General features: G+C 30.0%; 1 protein-coding gene across 7 annotated transcripts in view; it reads right to left on the minus strand.

The window, feature by feature from the left end:
• Window positions 1-19,402, minus strand: part of LOC123294017 (disks large 1 tumor suppressor protein) — a 1,177,915-nt gene that overhangs the window by 1,024,109 nt on the left and 134,404 nt on the right. For all 7 annotated transcript variants that reach the window (XM_044875074.1, XM_044875072.1, XM_044875076.1 and 4 more), the window contains exon 2: window positions 13,106-13,237. In XM_044875074.1, the coding sequence (XP_044731009.1) occupies window positions 13,106-13,237 (132 nt within the window). The remainder of the gene's footprint in view (window positions 1-13,105; window positions 13,238-19,402) is intronic.

A 19,402-nucleotide genomic window follows, 5' to 3' on the forward strand; every position in this document is an offset into this window, starting at 1 on the left:
AAAAAGTGCATTGGAAAATTCTACTAAGAATTTCATCCCTTTTATTACTTTGCTTTTCTAATGCGGCAGTATTGGATCATCTAATAAAAAAGAATGGTACACCAACTGAAAGCATGTATCGGTTTTTTATCACAATTTAATTAAAAAATGTTCATGTTTCAAAGTTCACACAGACTAAAAGATAGATACAGAGAAATGAATGAATGGTTTTATACTTTAAAGACAATGCTAATACGTTTCATTGCATTTAATCGAGTCAATGAAGCCGAAAAAAAGCCTTTATCGGAAAATTTTCTTTCCGATGCTTTTTTTTATAGGATCTGTCACAAAATGGTCATATTCGGGTCAAAATTATCTTATATTCTGAGTTTTATCGAAATTGGAGGAAAAAAAAATTTTTCGATTTTTTGCAATTTTTTTAAGGGATACCCCTTTGAAAAAATCGAGAAAAACGCAAAAAAAAATTTTGTTTTGGAATTTGATGAAACTCGGTGGATGGGGTAATTTTGATCCAAAAAGTATAAAAATCAGGTTAATTTAATGATTGGATGCAGAGTTTTTGAGATATCGCAATATTTCGATCTATTTTAGGCCGTATCTCAAAAACTATTCGACCAGTCAACAAATGCACCCGATTTTTGTTCTTTTTGAGTCAAAATTACCTTATATACTGAGTTTTATCGAAATTGGAGAGAAAAATAATTTTCTTTTTGCAATTTTTTAAGGGGTACCCCATTGAAAAAATCGAGAAAATCAGTAAACAAATTTTTGTTTTGGAATTTGATGAAACTCAGTGAATGGGGTAATTTTGATCCAAAAAGAATTAAAATTAGGATAATTTAATTATTGGACCTATAGAAAGTTACAATGTCAGCGAGTATCATGGGCAAAACTTCATTTTCAAAAAAGTCAGAGTTAACGACAAATTAAAATCCATAAAATTGTGAATAAAAGTCCGAATATACTGAACATCCGATTCTGTTTATTTTATTAACACTAGTTTATGTTATTAACACTGGTTTATTTAATCAACTCTGGTTAATAAAATAAACTTCACCGCTCATGAATATCATTTTATTATATATAAATAATTATACGAACATTATTCGTTTTGTTCCACAAAAATCAGCATCGGACACCAAATTCTGAGATAAACACTTTTTTTCGGATTAGAGTCCAGATCAGCAGAGCTTTTGGTAATTCCAGTATAAACACACATACAAATATTTTTCGAAGGGTCTCATAAAAATCAACTTCGGAACAGAAAATTCCAAGGTTTAATGCTTTATTTCCCACACTAATTTTATAACATTACATATGTGTATTGTATGCTGTACAGTCACTTTATTTTCAGAGATTCAATTTATGTTAAATAATAATAGAAGGTAAAATAGTGGTGTAGCATGAAAATTGCATATAACATAGAGAGGAAGGATATACTAACGAAAAACCTTTTTAACTTCTATTTTATAATGTAATTACATGTACCCCCCCCCACTCCTTTCCCTACTTACATGTCTTATTAGAATCTAAAATAATTAATGAATTTATCCTTTTAATGTCCGCTAACAGTGTTTTTGAGTGCCATTTTTAATAACCATGACAAAAAACTTTTAACACAAGGAAGGTATACAAGTGATCGAACAGAAATCTTGCATTGCGCAAAAGGTAAAAACAGTTTAGAAGAATTACTCTGAATTGCGTAGAACATTAAGTTACGCTAAATGGAAATACTTAACGTTGGAAATACTTTTGATTCGGTATATGTGTGTTCTTTGTTTCATTATCATTTCGTACTATGTTAACACAGACATTTGCAATCATACCTAAATGTTTTCATCGACAACTATTTTTATGGCCAGCAATACGAAAAATTTGCATATTCAATAGATTTTTTAGTCATTGTAAATTTTAATAAAACCTTAAAAATAAACAAACATTTACCTTAATATATCTGTTCCAGGTAATTCCACTCAGTGTCGAATTTTTTTCGATGATTCTATATCAAATATGTATGCTGATGCAAATTGCAATTTTTTGTTGGCATGGCAATGAACTCATTAAAAAGGTAAACCAAAATTAATTCATAATTAAAGAGTGCCATATTATTAACTCATTTTAAATTTCCCAAAATTTGAAACAAAAATTGATCGATTAGAAACGACTCGACCGAATGTAACGAAATTATTTTTGGATCATATTGCCTTTAATACGCTTCGATTAACACCTCAACGAACTCGATTTCATTTTTTGTTTGCACGCGCGATATCGATCGGGAAAAAAATGACTACGAACGTACGGTACATATGCCTCGTCTTGACTATGAAACGTAAAGATATGTTGAAAATTTCGATTTTGATAATTACTTTCTATACTAGGAAGTTAACAAATTTTTGAAGTTTAAATGATTTTTTTCTAGAGTGAAGATCTATCAGATTCAATATATCAAACAAACTGGCTAAATTGTAAAAAAATATTACAAAAAGATATAAAATTTGTTATGCATTTTTCTCAACGTCCATTGCAAGTAAAATGTGGAAAATTTTTTGTATTATCAATGGATTTGTTTACAAATGTAAATATTATGTTTATCTTTATTTATACCTATATTTAATTTGTTTTTAAAGCACAATATTAATATCAGATATATATGTTAGGCTCAAAGGCCGAAAAAGCTCACATGAAGTTGGTTTTTGTAACATTAAAAATGCGAAGATTGTGTTATGGTACTTGTAATAACGCCAATAGGGCAAATGTGTTGTCGCAAATGTTATTACGCTTCGGAATGTTCGTTAGTTAAAAGAATCCATGATATAGGACATGACGCAGGGGCTTAAATGGGAGTCCTAGTGGAATTAAAACTCTTTAGAAAAAAAAAAAATCATTTGTGTCAGATCCAACACACGACTGGAGTTGACTCCTTTAGTGCTATGTCCGTCAAGTTATTATTAGTTTCAAACAATATAATGCTTTGACTGTATGAAAAAACTCGAAGACGTGCGTTATACGTTGACTGAGCCATTCTGTATTCATGGGTTACAACTACAGCGTGTGCTGTGCTCATCAGGTTATTGTCGATTTCAAACAATATATGCTTTGTCCGTAAGTATACAAGTTATACTTACACACGCATTACTAAAAACTTAAAGGAGTGCACGATAGGTTACGCCAAAATGTAAAAGGTTATTCGATTACTAGATTTTACTCATTCAACGCGTTGTGGCTTGCTTTATTGTTTAGTGAGCATTTTCGGTCTTTGACGCTAACATAAATATTATAATTTTATTTTTTTATGTTTTTGTTTATTTTACAGATATTACGCTCTTCGTATTCGTATTTTGCATTTCTACAAAGAGTAAGAGAAAAAAATATGTAAATTTTACTCCAGATTCAATCAAAAATAATAATAACAACATAAAAATCTTCGGTAACCAAATTCACCCGTCGATTTTATTATACTCAAATATTTTTTTGGAAATAATTATGCACTGTTCGGTATTTTTTTAAAATGTAGCAACAAATCATGAAATCAACGGATCAAGTCGAAAGTGTCATTTCTGTTCTAATTATGAGATTTTCGTGAGATTCTTTTTGCAACGGTTTGTGTTTCTAACCCAATTTGGGTCCTCACGGGTATACAAACAGCTTGATATCTCTATAGTGCTGGGGTGCTAAAATTAGTATCAGAAACTTTTGAGTCACCCTTCTTCGATTTTCGTAAATGCACTGAACTAATAAAATCTCTTACTTTATATAATCTTAGCTAATCACTACTGTTACACGCACTAACCACAATTACTATTAAACATGCTGTAATAAATCAATAAACTATATTAATTATAGAAAAAATTGATTACGATCGGAATATTTATTTGCAAATTCCTTCATCCACAAACAAAAGCATTATGCCGTTAGCACATAAAATAATAATTTATAATAACTATTTCAATAGAAACTATCTGATACCCGCGATATCTTATGGAAATTACGTCTTAAGTATTTGTCCTTCTATTTACCATCTTCTAGCAGGATACTAGAAATGGTAGGATACTTAGATACACAAACATTGTTTGTGTACATGTCGGAAAATAAACAATTAACAAAATTTTGCCCACTCTACTTCACTCTTGACTTGTTTATAACTACCATGCGTGTTTGTACCATCTAGGCATATACATATCTGTAGTATGACAGAATACATCCGTTTAGTAATGCATCTAAGCGAGAGGTATTATATACATGTGTTGTAAGACTACAGATACGATACGACAGATCTTCTGTTGTATGCATGCAGAGAGTGGGAGTTTTGTTGCTTACTTACTAGTTATCTGTAACTAAAAAACTCCCACTCTCCAAGCGTCTTCCAACTAATGTTGAATACATGTATATAATACCTCTCGCTTAGATGCATTACTAAACGGATGTATTCTGTCATACTACAGATATGTATATGCCTAGATGGTGCAAACACACATGGTATACAATAGCAACGTTATTTTTTTGATGTATAACAAATTGAAGATACAGCAATAACAACGTTTTCTATTTCAAAACAGCCCACTGTAAAACATATTGAAAAACATAACACCCACGTATGGGAAATTAGTTTTTTCAAAATATCTATAACTAACCATGTATAGCCGAGAGGCTATTAAGCCAATACAACAATTTCAGCACACACAAAATCGAATAATGAATTAACTTTAAGCACATTTAGATTTAATTAAGTACTACTAATAAATTGAAAATTGTATTAAAATTAAATCGTTTTCCAATGATGAACGAACACAGCAAAAGTATGATTACATTTTATAGATACCCAGACATAGCCTTAAAAAAACTGCACTGGAGAACATTTTTCAATACTAAGTAAATAATGCTTAAAAAAATACTAAGAAACTAGTAGAAAATGATATTAAACAAATAAAAAACTTTGTTTTTGTTGTAGAGATTATACTTATTGAATGAACTATTTTCATATTTTATTATAATTAAAGATTTAACTAGGAGACCCGTGTGAGATTTTGATACCCCTAAGTAGATATCCCCACAAATTAATAAATAGAATTATAGAATCACCGGGCTTCGTTATTTTTTAAATATGATATCATTTTTTGTCTTCATAATAACGATTGGGAATTACAGCTCAAAAGCTGACTTGACGTAGTTGACTCCAGTGACATCTTTATTAACGACGTAATTTCGCTAGCCTGCATAAGAGCAATCCTTAACAGTTTTCAAACTTTCTATGCCCTACAAAACCGTGAAAGAATTGCCTTTTCATGTCACAACTTCGTGTACAAAGACCTGATAGTCAATGATGGATTCGAAAAATATTTGGCTTTCCACTATCCCCTGTCATTCATTCGAGTTTCTGCACAACTTCGTACCTGTACATTTTACGTATCGTGAAGTCGAACCGTAATGAAATCGAAAGCCTTAATCATTTGATATATATTTGCCCTGTATATGAGTATGAACGTGAAAGTTTCCTGAGAAAATTTACTTCCAATACCTTAAACTCTTATGACTTTTTATTACCTTCGAACAATTCTGCCGATTAGGTCGTTCTTTTTAAATTAATAACAGGTTAATGCCGTTAGTGTAGTTAATTTAATTTGATCTCCAAGATTTTATTATCAAATTTATTGGCGAAAGAAGGTGTTATGTTATTAAGTGACAATTTATAATGAATAAACTTATAGCATCTAGAAGGTAAAATTACCAAATAAAAAAAATAAAAATCAATCCATATTTAACTGAATTCCGATGTAAAAACCTAATTAGATTTAACTGTGATATAATATTTGTATTTTCCATTATAAAATTGTAATGGTAAAAATAGAACAATATTCAATTTTCTTGTCTATATGTATATAATGATTTTTGCAGTAAACTCAAGCTGAACATTTCCGTTTACTTATTGGTTTCCGGTAGATATGAAAAAAATAATAAAAAATTGTTACCTACAGTTATAAATTATATATATACTCTGTTCAATCAGCACAGGACCTAACATCTTTTTGAGGACAGAGATAAGAAAAAAACACTATTTTTTGTATTTTTAAAATAAAAATGATCGCAAAAAATTGGATTTCTAAAATGTTAGTTGCATTTTGAATCAAAATTTCCCGTCAAATATTTTTTCGAATTTTTCGGTAGTTTCCATATGAAGCTCCTCATGGGAGCTTAAGGAAAAACTTAGGTACAGTGTTTATTCTGAAAATTTTTATAAAACAGGTCCTCATTAAAAGTCTTGTACAAGAATTGAGTAAAATGTTATTCAAGAATTACAATACAAAGCGTTACTCACCTATTCGTTTACTATTTTTTTTGTACGGGGAATGGAACGACATTGACATTCCGAACTAATACATTACGTAGGTATATTCAATAAGTTCTATCTATAACGGTTTACAAATGTAAGGTATAATAAATTCAGTGAAAAAATATTTCAAAGGTATTTTACAAATGTAACAAAATATTTTGTGATCTAAAACTGATTATGCGTGAAATAACTCATTTGATAAAAAAAATTTATTATTTTAGAAAATTGAGCTTTTAATATTCAAAAATTATGGAAATTTGACGAGCCATGTGGTCTGTGAAATCTAGCCTGAATTTCTTATTTTTAATGAAATTATATTTATGTGGTAAGAAAAAAACACCTGTCTCAAATCTGACCTAATATTTTTAAGTATACCTAGTATAAACGAAATATACTATTTGTAAACCATATCGTTAGCCATTTATATTACGTATATGAAGTAAGAAGTTCTTATGGACGTTCTTATGTATAAAACAAAGAGGTATTGTATATGAGCATTAACACAACCGGTCAGAATCATCACTTGTATACATATAATATACCATAGCATACAGTTCCTTCTATATCTTTATCATACATAAGAACGTCCATAAAAACTCTTCTTACTTCATATATTTTGTATGGCTAACGAGATTGTTTACAATCGGTTTATCAAGGTAAACTAATTTTAGTCTCATGTTTGTAACACTTGTGGAATCGTAGCGCCTAAAAGGATTTAATTTCTTTTTGAAAGGTAATTTAATGGTGAGTGATCTTAGCTAAGTTACAAGTTCAAGCCTAGGGTTCCCTACCCGAAAAAACTAGAGGCGATGATGTTCAAAATCGGTTAAGTTTGGTAAAAGCTCTAAGGAAAAAGATAATTTAATGGAGTGTTCTTAAATACGTTTCAAGTGCGAGCTTAGGGTTCCGTTTCCGAAAAAAATGTCGGTGGTTTTGTAAATTTACAAAACTTGTTAATTGTAATTATCTCATGTTAGGCGCGGGGTAAATTATCATTAAATTTAATAGGCGTGTGTATTAGGCTTTTAATTACTTATATTAAAAAGTTTTGATTTTTACGAAAACAGTAATTAAAAGTTTAAGGGTCAGTTATGCCCCCCGCTACCCTTCAAAAAAGTCAGCATTTTGGTATTCAATTCAATTGATTTTCACCTAGCCGGAAATGTACTTTCGCTCTCCTTCTAAATTGTTAAAGACTATATAAAGTAAAATTTATATTTAATTGACTGAAATTATTATGCTAATTAGTATTTTCATACTCTACATAAAGTCACATATTTAGTTAAATATAAGCTGATTACAAAACTGTTTGTTAAGAACATATAAAATAGGTATTCAAGTTTTCAAAATAGATATTTGAATTAGAAACTACTTTGTTATCTCAGATGTACTAAACTAAACTAAACTAAACTAACCCATTTTCCAAATCATAATAATGCAGTAAAAGTTAGAATGTTATTTTAATAATATAACTATAACTATGTAACTATAGTGAATGTAACAATGTAATTAGATAGTTATTAACATTTAGCGTTTAATATTAATAACAATAAAATAATATTGAAATATACAGGACGATTCTGCAGCTGCAACTGATTAAGAGAATTTCACCAAAAACAATGTTTTTGTACGTTATAATATTTTGTTTTCTGGGAAGAAATCTTCTCAACGAAATTTTTTGTTCACTATATAGAGCTTTGTTTTTCTCAAATTTCGATGTGAATATAAAATTTTTGCAATATCAATTGAAATTTTATTAGGTAACTAGCAGATACCCGCCTGCTTTACTGGGTAATTTCTCCTTTAAAAACGAAGACTATCACGCTATAGCCCTCAGTTACCCTCTCTTTTGTTCAAAATTTTAATTTTTTGGTGGGGAACTCTAACTTTTTTGAAAATGAAGTTTTGCCCATGATAATCGCCTAAATTGTAACTTTCTATATCGAGAAGTTGTTGTTGTGCAATTTCGATAAAACTCAGTATATAAGGTAATTTTGACCCAAAAAGTATAAAAATCGTGTTTATTTTACTATTGAATGCGTAGTACCGGAAATATCAACCAAAATCGCATTCGAATAGCGATTTTCTCCGAAATTTCGGATCCAATCATAATATAAACGCGATTTTGGTGTTTTTTGGGTCAAAATTACCTTATATACTGAGTTTTATCATACATGGCTTCCAAAAATTTTTCTCGATTTTTTCGATTTTTTTGTACCCCTTAAAAAAATTTCAAAAAATCGAAAAATTTTTGTCGTCTCCAATTTCGATCAAACTTAGTATATAAGGTAATTTTGACCCAAAAAGTACAAAAATCGTGTTTATTTTACGATTGAATGCTTAGTACCGGAAATATCAGCCAAAATCGCATTCGAATAGCGAATTTCTCCGAAATTTCGCATCCAATCATAATATAAACGCGATTTTTGTGTTTTTGGGTCAAAATTACTTTATATACTGAGTTTTATCAAACTTGGCTTCCAAAAATTTTTCTCGATTTTTTCCATTTTTTTTGAAGGGTACCCCTTTAAAAAATTGCAAAAAATCGAAAAATTTTGTTTATCTCCAATTTCGATAAAACTCAGTATATAAGATAATTTTGACCCAAAAAGTACAAAAATCGGGTGCATTTTATGACTGGTCCAATAGTTTTTGAGGTACGGACTAAAATCGGTCCAAATATTGCGATATCTCAGAAACTCTGCATCCAATCATTAAATTAACATGATTTTTATACTTGTTGGATCTAAATTGCCCCATCCACCTTTAATCAGCGAACGATCAAGATGCTTCTAACGATACCTCATTTATAAAATTAAGATAAGTAGTTTAGAAGCTAGGTTCGAACAGATGAACATACATACAAATCGGTCAAACTCATAATCCTCGCCATTGTTTAGTCGGGGTAAAAATCATCAAATAATCACATTTCACTATAGCTTATACACAAATTTTAAAAAAATTGCAGTAAAAAAACCCTATCTAGACATACTTCCTCTAGGTAATTATTAGATAATTATCATATATAATACGGTTTTGGTTGGTGTTAGTAAACGTTTATAGTTTACAGTTTACAGTTTACAGCAGGTTCATAGACAGGTTAGTATCGTTAGTAGTTCATTATTAGTATATGTATAGCTCGTACTTGATAATACTACTTTATTATGTATATTATTTAAATCCTCAACTCTAATCATTATAATTTGTTTGTTTACAGTTTACATTATCATTATATGACGAGATTGTTATTTTGTATACATCAAATTAATAACGATAATAGTAAATAACACGTGCCTCATAATGTGTGCTTAAAAACATCAAATTAAATTATGCAGTACGATCATACAAAGGTCATATTTTCTCCTCATTAGATGCTTCTTATGATTTAAGGACTTGTTATTAGACAGATAAATAAAATTCTGATAATGTAAAATTAAATTTGTTAAATTTTAAGTTTAAAAAGTGACAAAAAGCAAGGTTAAACATGGGAATAAGTGGAAAATATAAATCGATATTTCTAAAAAATAATATCAACAAGAGAAAACAAATAATTGACTGAGTTTATTGTTGAAATACCATGTATAGACAGTCACATTACACATACATACATGTCACACACATATAACTGATATACCCATATAATACTACAATAAGCGCATAATGTGTGCTCTCACGGGTAAACAGTCATGTTTACGAAAAAATGTTTCAAACAAAAGTTGTTTAATTTTTGATAAGGAACATTTTTTACATGTAAACTTTTGTTCTATCTCTAACGGTTTACAAGATGGGTCATACGGATCCAAGACCCAATTGACCTATGTTGCTCATTTACAAACTCGACTTCAATTTTTACGTCCTAAGCACGCTATAAAAATTTCAGCTTGATGTGTCCATTCGTTTTTTGATTAATCGTGATGACAGACGGACAGACGACAGACTGACAGACAGCCGGAAATGGAATAATTAGGTGATTTTATGAACACCTATACCAAAATTTTGTTCCTAGTATCAATATTTTTAAGCGTTACCAAACTTGGTAACAATCTAAACAATTATATATAAACTTAGGAAAATTTAGAAAACGCTTGATCAGCAGATGTCTTAGACCAAATCATGGTTTAACTGTCTCGTTATCAAAATTCCATCCGAAATATAATTTAAAAGTGCAAGCGTAAACGTTTATGTGGAGGTTGCAATTCGTACGAATTAAAACAAACAAAACAATTTTATGTTTACTACTAGAATCATTCACTTTCCCTATTTAAAAACACACATAAAGAAAAAAAAAACAAAAGAAAAACTTTTCCAAAACAAATTAATATGCACTAGAAAGTAAAAAAAGAACGATAATATAATGTAGTTAAAATGATTGTTATTTTGGAGTCGGTGTCAGCCAAGAAAACAACTCTGACAGAACACTTTGGTACATTAGCTTGGCTGCTGACACCGACTCCAAAAATGACAATAATTTTAACTTCATTATATTATCGTTAATTTAACTAATTAGTCACTAAAAAAAGAATCATCGAAATCGGTTGGCATGATATTGAGTTATTCGTCCCCTTGCCGTGCATACTTAATGCAAATTGAAGACTTTTATAGTTTTCTAATGGATCCCGTTGTCAGAACTCAACCAAAATGAAATGAGACCACACAGGAAGCACTAGCTTTCAAATAGAAACATCAAAATTGATTCACCCACTTGAAAGTTCTAAGTTAACACACACACACAAAATCAGTCGAATTGATAACCTCCTCCTTTTTTGTTTGAAGTAGGTTAAAAACAAACATAAAGAAAAAAAATTTATACTACGAAACCGTATATAACATAAATTGTCTTTTAATTGAGGCAGTTTATCTTTGTTAGAAAAAAATTCCAAACGAATTATAGAGAATAAGTTATGTATTTAAAAAAAAGAACAATAAAAAAACATAGAGCCAAGCAAGCACTAGAGAGAGATGTATAAATAATATTCGGTTATGGTGATTCCATTACTCTTAATTTACGCATTTTATATTTTTTTGTATTTTATTTTTATTTTTTTGTGTATATGTCGGAAGTGAGTCCATTATATTTTATGTATTTTTATGTTAAATATAAAAACATTTAATGATACTATTCAATTAATGAAATTAAAAAGAAATTAGTGTTGATAATTTGTTGGCATTTCTTGTTTTTATTTGGAAAGTGGCCGGAGATGGGCCAATGCTTTTTCGGTATCACAACGAACCGTATGGTCCAAGTGTGTCCCACCCCAGTACAGCCACTCTAACTTAACCTAACCTAAGTGTTAAATAATCATAATTCATGAAGCATATCAGAAAAGAAAGCCATCAATTGTTTGACATTTACTAGGTACAGCCCTAGGTATGGTTATAAGTAAGAACCAGCTCTGCCATCGTTAGTCAAATGTTTTTGCCAAATGCACTGGCAATATACAAAGTTACAGCCGTTATACTTGAACGTCAATCCGGCATTGTTACCTGATTATTTAGCAAAAAATTTAGAATTCTTACATTAATATATTATCTATTTAATTTCAAGATATTTTGCGGCCGTTATATAAAGCCATGGTTCTTCTGTGAAACCGAATAACTCTGAATAGGGATATTGAAAAACTATGTTCACTTGTTGCACTTTGACTCTAATAATTAATTCCAAGTATTTCTTTCTTCACAAAGCTTTTTCTCAGTATGTATTAGACGCAAGACAGGTATCACAATATAAAGGCAAAAAAAATGTATATAATATATATTTATAATGAAAGGTGTAATTTTTTTTCTCGATAAAAGGTTAATAGAAAAGTGCTGTGATGAAAAAGTTTAAACTGCCTTTGAAATGTGTATTCATCATTTAATAACTTGTTAGTGAAATATAGAGAACTTATATTAAAAAAATTGTATAAAAGCCTTTTGTGAATGAGGAAAATGTAAAAAAGGGTGTGATAAACCATAACCATACCCATTAGTAAAATGATTAGTTATTAGGTCAATCTTTTAGTATAGGTTGAAAAATGACCAAACTCGAAATCCGATTAAGGAGATATGCAAGGATTGGATAATACTACGGTTGTCAATAAAATACATTTTTTAACAAAGTTTCCAAAAATCACGAAAAATTCCTAGGTCGCTGGACTTTTTATTATTATTTTTACGTTCAAAGTTGGCTGAAAAAATGATGAATCATATAGATTATCATTTTCAATTCGATATTTCTATGTCAAAAAATCTAGAGAGCGTGATAAAAAAACTATCTAAATCATCTAAACCATAAAAATATAAGGTTGTCGATGATATAAACAAAATTTTAATTTAATTGTGAGTTCATCAAAGATCTATCATTTGATAAAGAGAGACGATTATAGTTAAAGTATTGATGAAGAGCGATATCTTATTCCCAAAATAAGCAACACTTGCACACAATATATTATATATTCTTGTAGTTGCGTGGTATTGTAAAGCTAAAACTAACTCATTACTTGACTACAAAACATGTATTTGGTTTATATGTATATACCGTGCAATATACTGCAGGTTTACAATCACCTTAAGTTTAGCAGAGTGCTGTTATGCTGCAATTCCCTATAGCTTGAGTTTAAAGTTCTGATTTCAGTTTTGTATCTTAAAAAATGTGACTCGTCACTCGTATGACTGTGCAAAATTTCATATGACTGTGAATTCGGTACTCCTATAAATAACGAAAATATAAGGGTGTCTTCATCTTAAATGCGACACACTGTATGAAATAAGATTTTGTTTAAATAAAATATAACTTACCTAATAAGGCTTGAAACAGTCGTGATTTAAATATACCAATAACTCGTTCAATCGCCATTCTTAGTTGCTTATCTTGAGGTTTTATTAATTTTGAATAATAGTCCTCTAACAGTTCTAGCGCGCGATGCGCCTCTGAAATGAAAAACAAACATCATTAATAAATGCTAAAACTTAAAATTCAAAAATATAATTAGTTGCACCCATTTCGTAACCAAATATAGATGAAACTAGAAAACAACAACGCTATTGGCATCTAAGGCGACTGTGGGTAAAAATAATTCAACATCGTGTCCATGGAAACGGCACATAAGAAAAAGTGTAGTAGTTAGTATGCATAGTTGATAGGAAGAGTTCAATATGGATAAATAATACGAAAAGTGCAATCCGAAGATTTGTTGAATTATTAAATTGATATTTACGATACAAGTAGTAAGAGCATTATTAACGTGGGTCTGCGAAATTTTCACAACGATTGCGTAGCACGAGTTGGAAAATCGCAGAATACGTAAAAAAGGGTTATCACAGGAATATCGTACAAAACGTTGTTTTTATAGTTATTCGAAAAATAACTTTCCTCTACTGAGCTTTTATTAAAACAAAACAAACAAAAAACACGAACATTCCCTATTATTATTTAAACTTTGTCAATTATTATTTAAAATTTTTTTTGATAAAGCTTCTACGCTCATATTTGAATTTTCACTGAATATTTAAAAAGAATATTTCAACAATTCTTTAGAAATTAAAACAAAAGCATATAAAATCACAATGCTCTTAATTTTGTCATATAGTAATTATTATTTGTTATGAATTAAAATTTTTAATTAATAAGTGTATAATAAAATATTTAATAATATTTGTAACACCAATAAATCCTACCTAGTCAGCCAGCAGGTAGGTAAATAAATAAATTTTGGTTGATAAATATTTTATGATTATCATTTAAAACATAATTTTAAAAGCACACCCAACAATCACTACAACTCCTACCTACACCTATTCCACCTATTCTACCTTCATTTTAATTTTATTTTATTATTGTATGATGAAGAACAGGTTGGTTATATTATATGGTAGAGTTTTAGGTAAAAAATATCCCTGAAAGTTAAGTGCGTACAATATACATACAAAGATACTAGATGTTTCACTAAAAGTCTAGAATAATACACTCTTTCAGAAATGATTTATAAGGAGCTTCTTTCGTCGCAAAAAGGTATGGGAAGGTGGCTGTTAATTTAAAATATATATTATTTTTTTCATCTCATTTATGTCCAAATCTGGATCGTCTATGCACGAAGAAGAGGTAATACTGGGTTATTTCAATTTATCTTTTAGTACAACTAAAAACCCGGGTGGGGGCACAGAACCGATTTGAATGAAACTTATTGAAACGTGTTTATAGAACCTCAAGGAACATTCAGCCAAACTTACCTAGTTGAAAGCTGGCATAGAGCCCCAGCGAGGGCAAATGTAGCCCAAATTTTTGAAATGCTTATATGGCCTTAAAATTGTCATCTTGGAGATATTTTTGGTCGCTGATTACAAATCTGATGTCAGATTAACGAATACTGTCACGTATTCCGAAAATTGTGCCGTTTTTGGCAAAGAATGTCACTTTTTTGGTACAAAAACGGCAAACTAAGTATTTGTCGCCAAAACTTTGTTCTAAGAGGTATTTCTACGATGCCTAGTTTGCCGTTTTTATAACAGTATATTTGTATGATGTCGGCGCAAGATTTAGCATTTTTGTGCAAGAATATTTATCAAATATACTTGTCAAGTTTGCATGAATGTCTGTAGCCAGCTACCTTTATAAATCCATGAGTTTGAAATTCAAGGAACCGTATAAAAATCTCTTTTTAATGAGCCAGTACCTGCTTAACCATAAAGTATTTATTTGAGAAACAATCATTAATTATAAATCTTTTTCTACATGTTTAAATATTATCTTCTCTCCTTTCAAGTTACAATTTACTACATTTACTGCACACATGTTATTAAATGTTTTATATAAAATGAAAATATAATTTTTTTTCTTATTTTGATAAACGCTCTGTATTTGATTTGTAAAACTTTTCAAGTCATCAAGTGTGTTTAATATTTTGAATGATGAAAAAAGTTGAACTAAATTTTCATTTGAATTACCTTAAAGTATCATTTTTCCACTGGAATGAACATGAACAATTTTATTCATGAAAGGATCCTCTGGTTTTTCTCAATTATTTTAAATATAGAGGAAATAAGTATTTATTAAAGCATTATTTTAGCGTTTTTCGGTGGTTGAATGAAATGTAAAATCGTAAAGGATACGTATCAAGCAGTATAGTCTCATACTGGCCTCATAGTATTAAGAAATGAGAGTGAAGGTAAAAAAATAACGGTAAATTATGAAAATGTTAATAATTATGATTGTAAAATTTCTACATTTTTTTTAAATTTTATTTTAAATCTTTATTAAATAATGATGAAATTTGTACGAAACCATTTAAAGATATGTAATAGTGTGTAAATATCCTGTAAAAGCTCGCAAAAGTATGAAATTTTTCATTTTTTTCGTATTGTAAACGCTCAATACTCGGGGCCTACTGAACAGTTTTCTAACTTAGAAATTAACTGTTCTAGAAATTCTTTATTTATAACAAAATAGTTTTTTTTATTATTCCTACCCAACAACATCAACCCTTCGTTTAACGAGTTTGATTAGCCTGTGAATGCACAAATTCTTTCCTTTTTTCCATAGTCAAATCTCCCGAATTAGGCCTTAAAACAAAATTTGTTATGAGCTTTTCCATTTATCTTGATAAGCTTAATTTACTGCTATAATTTTCTGCTATCAATGACAGAACAACCTGTATAGGGTATAATAAAATGATAGCCTAGTTTTTACCAACAAAATATTATGAGTCACATTCAAACACAGAAAATTGATGTTGTATATTCAGCACAATAATAAATCGTCAAGTTCTTATACCACATTCCTGTTTGTGTTTGAAAACTAATATGACATTCCAATGTGATAACGTGTTCTCTGCTTACACGTTAAAATGCAATGAAAAACATCTCACAACAAAGGTAAAAAAATACCTTCACTCACAAACAGTATGAAAAGCATCCTTTAGATGCATACAAAAAACTTTAATAAATTGTTTTAAAACTTAAATAAATGATAAATGTATTGTCAGAACGAATATATTCTAATGATACTTATAATGACACGACAATGATGTATATTGGAAGCAGTAAAGTTTGCTTTCTTTGTGATAATCAATTTGGTGACAAAAGTCTAAATATTGAAATACTCTCAGCATAAACTTTTCTTTTAGCATAAACCAGCTCAGTGGCAGTGCAAGTTAAAGCACAAGTGACTTTTACTGACTGGGAGGTTGTGTGTTCGAGATCAGGCAGCTGACAGTCTAATCAATTATAATTATAATTAATTGCTGTAACTTGTTATTGCTGCGTACCTCTATAACAGAGAAGCGCTACCCATGTGCCTGCATTAGCGAGAAACTCGAGTTAGTGAGAAACCTCTATAAGCGAGAACGAGATTGTGCTCTCTTTAACTCTCGCTTATCCAGGTTTGACTGTACTAATTTTTCGCACATATTCTAAGAAATATTTTCCTCATATCAATATGAGTATTTTTGACATATCCCAACCAAACCACAATTTTCAAATGTTAGAAAGATGATCATTTGTTTGAATTAACTGTGACATAAAGATAGCTACCACATATCTCTATAACTTCTATGTGGCAACTATAGTATGTATGTGATGACGTAATATCACACATCGTTTACTTTACATATTGAATGAGTTTGAGTGAATGTGGTACAACCGCAACCCTACCTGTATCTTCATCATCAAGTATCTAGTACTGCAACTTTCCTTTGAAAATCTTCCACAAATTGAGTAACTGCTAAATTTCGTATGAATCTTCGAGTTGGATGATAATTAAAAGTAGGTACGTGTAAGATGGGTATGGGGTATGAGTATGGAGGTTAGCGGGCCATGCTCGAGGATCGCGCTTCGAAGCAATGGTTCAGAGCACCTAGCCAAGTAGACCCTTGTACTCTATCCTCGCTACACTTTTCAGTGGCTATTATAACCAACTGATGTACTGAAACCCAGGATTGCCTAGCGCTGAGTTTCCTAATTTCTTCTGGTTGGACTATGGCCAGACCAAACCATTTCCTTCGCTGCTGTATGAGCGCCGGGCAATAACAGAGAAAGTGGATCGATGTTTCTTCTGAATTTTCTCCGCATATGTCACACGCGGGAGATTGTCTTTTTCCAGTCTGATGTTGGAACTTGTTCAGGCTATCATGCCCTGTGAGTAACTCTACGATGACTCTAATATCAGCTCTGTTTAGTTTCAAGATCTCTTTGGCTCTGTTACCGAGCAAGTTTGCTTCATCCAACAGGCTTTTGGCGATTCGCCCTCCTCGTAGGTGGTCCATGCCTTTAATTGGTGGTGTAAGATACTCACTAACCAAAATTGGACCAAATTAACGTCCGAAACATATAACATGTATACGAAGACATGTGCGTTACTTTTGGGGCTTTTTCTTAACGTCAAAACATTACAAATGGATCTGAAAATGGTGCCCATCGGAGTAACAGTCATCAAAAATCTCACTCATCTTTTTGTTTGGTTTTCGAAACGAAGTTTCAAACAAAATTTGATGGGTTTTTTATGGAAAACATTTTTATCATCATAAAAATATTTTACCAGTGGAGGGGTAAAAATAATAAGGGAAGGTTGCAGTACTAATATGCTTCATATAAAAAAGAAAAGTTAAAGATAAGTGAGTATGAAATGATAAATTGAAATAATTATTTATGGATTTTAACCAACTGTTTTGCTTAATTTAATTATAATTGATGTGTTATAATTGATGCGAAAAGCTTAGAAGCACTGATAACTCTTTTCACTTTTTAAGGGACCAGGAAAATTGGTCAAAAAGTTACTTTTACGGTTTCTGTTATTCAGCTTCTGGAAAAACAATCCGATGGATAATTTACTTACCCAACATTTGCTAATGACAGAAATTTCCACTTTTTTTAATCCAATGCTCAAAATAAACCAAGTTGCGTCAAACCCAAAACATACTTCAAACACACAAAAATATTTTCCGTCAATAAAATCCACTGCAACAGCGTTTTTACACAAAATTTAAACAGTTAAAAAATTTATAACCCAAGTAAATATATTTGATGATAGAAAACAAAAAATGTGTTTTGGCATTATTCCAGGCAACAGTAATTTTTGAAACATTAAATTCATACTTAATTGGTGTATCATTTCAAATCATACAAATTATATCCAAGTCACTTTTTATATAGGGTATTCAAAAAGTATGAGAACAGTCAAAGAACTGGGGAACGGAATTTCGGAATTTTGGAACGTTTAAAAAAAATCTAAACCAACCGAAATCACCCCTCCCTTGTTTTAATTGCAGGTTTTTTATGTACTGTTTTTATAGTGCCAAAGGTTTTTTTTCAAAAATTCGAAAAAATCTTGTGTATCATTACAACAATTAAAAATTTCACAATTTTTAACAATCAAACCTTTTTTGTAGAAACAGAAAAAAAATGTCATTATCTTAAAATTTTGAGAAAATCCCTTTGATAAAATTGATGAAACTCGGTGGATGGGGTAATTTTGATTCAAAAAGTATAAAAATCAGGTTAATTTAATGATTAGACCTTTAGAAAATTAATTACTCTAAATGTGTTAATTTGTTAATTTTTTTTTTTAAAGATTTATAATAAACAAAATGAGATATCGTGAAGTCATTATAGACCTAGATTCACTTTTTTTGCTCCGATTTGCCTATATTTCCTTTAGAGTATTCCTCTACATATATATATATATATATATATATATATATATATATATATAATAGCAAAAAGAGTAATTTAAATTTTGTAATCCATAATAATAAAATATCTTGAACAGCTTAATAACTCGACGATAATCCCATCATTCACCCAGACTATATTCCTACGTATGATTATGAAAGGAGTGCTTTCTATATCATAAACATGAGTTACGTTTTTACAAAAATATTTCAGGATATAATAGCAAGAAAATGAATGAAAAATCGTGTTTAGGAAATTTATTGAATATAACTTTATTTATTATCTCTATTCTATATGCTCAAAATTTGGAGGTTTTAGATAGTTGAAACTTTTATGCTATAGTATCAAAGTTTGCAAACAGCTTCAACTAGTGGTCTTGTGAAATACTCTAAAAAAACAAGGAACTATATTCGTTTCGTATTTATCTTAGTT

This window comes from Chrysoperla carnea, chromosome 2 (genome assembly GCF_905475395.1).
Source record: "Chrysoperla carnea chromosome 2, inChrCarn1.1, whole genome shotgun sequence".
In the NCBI taxonomy this organism is placed as follows: Eukaryota; Metazoa; Arthropoda; class Insecta; order Neuroptera; family Chrysopidae; genus Chrysoperla; species Chrysoperla carnea.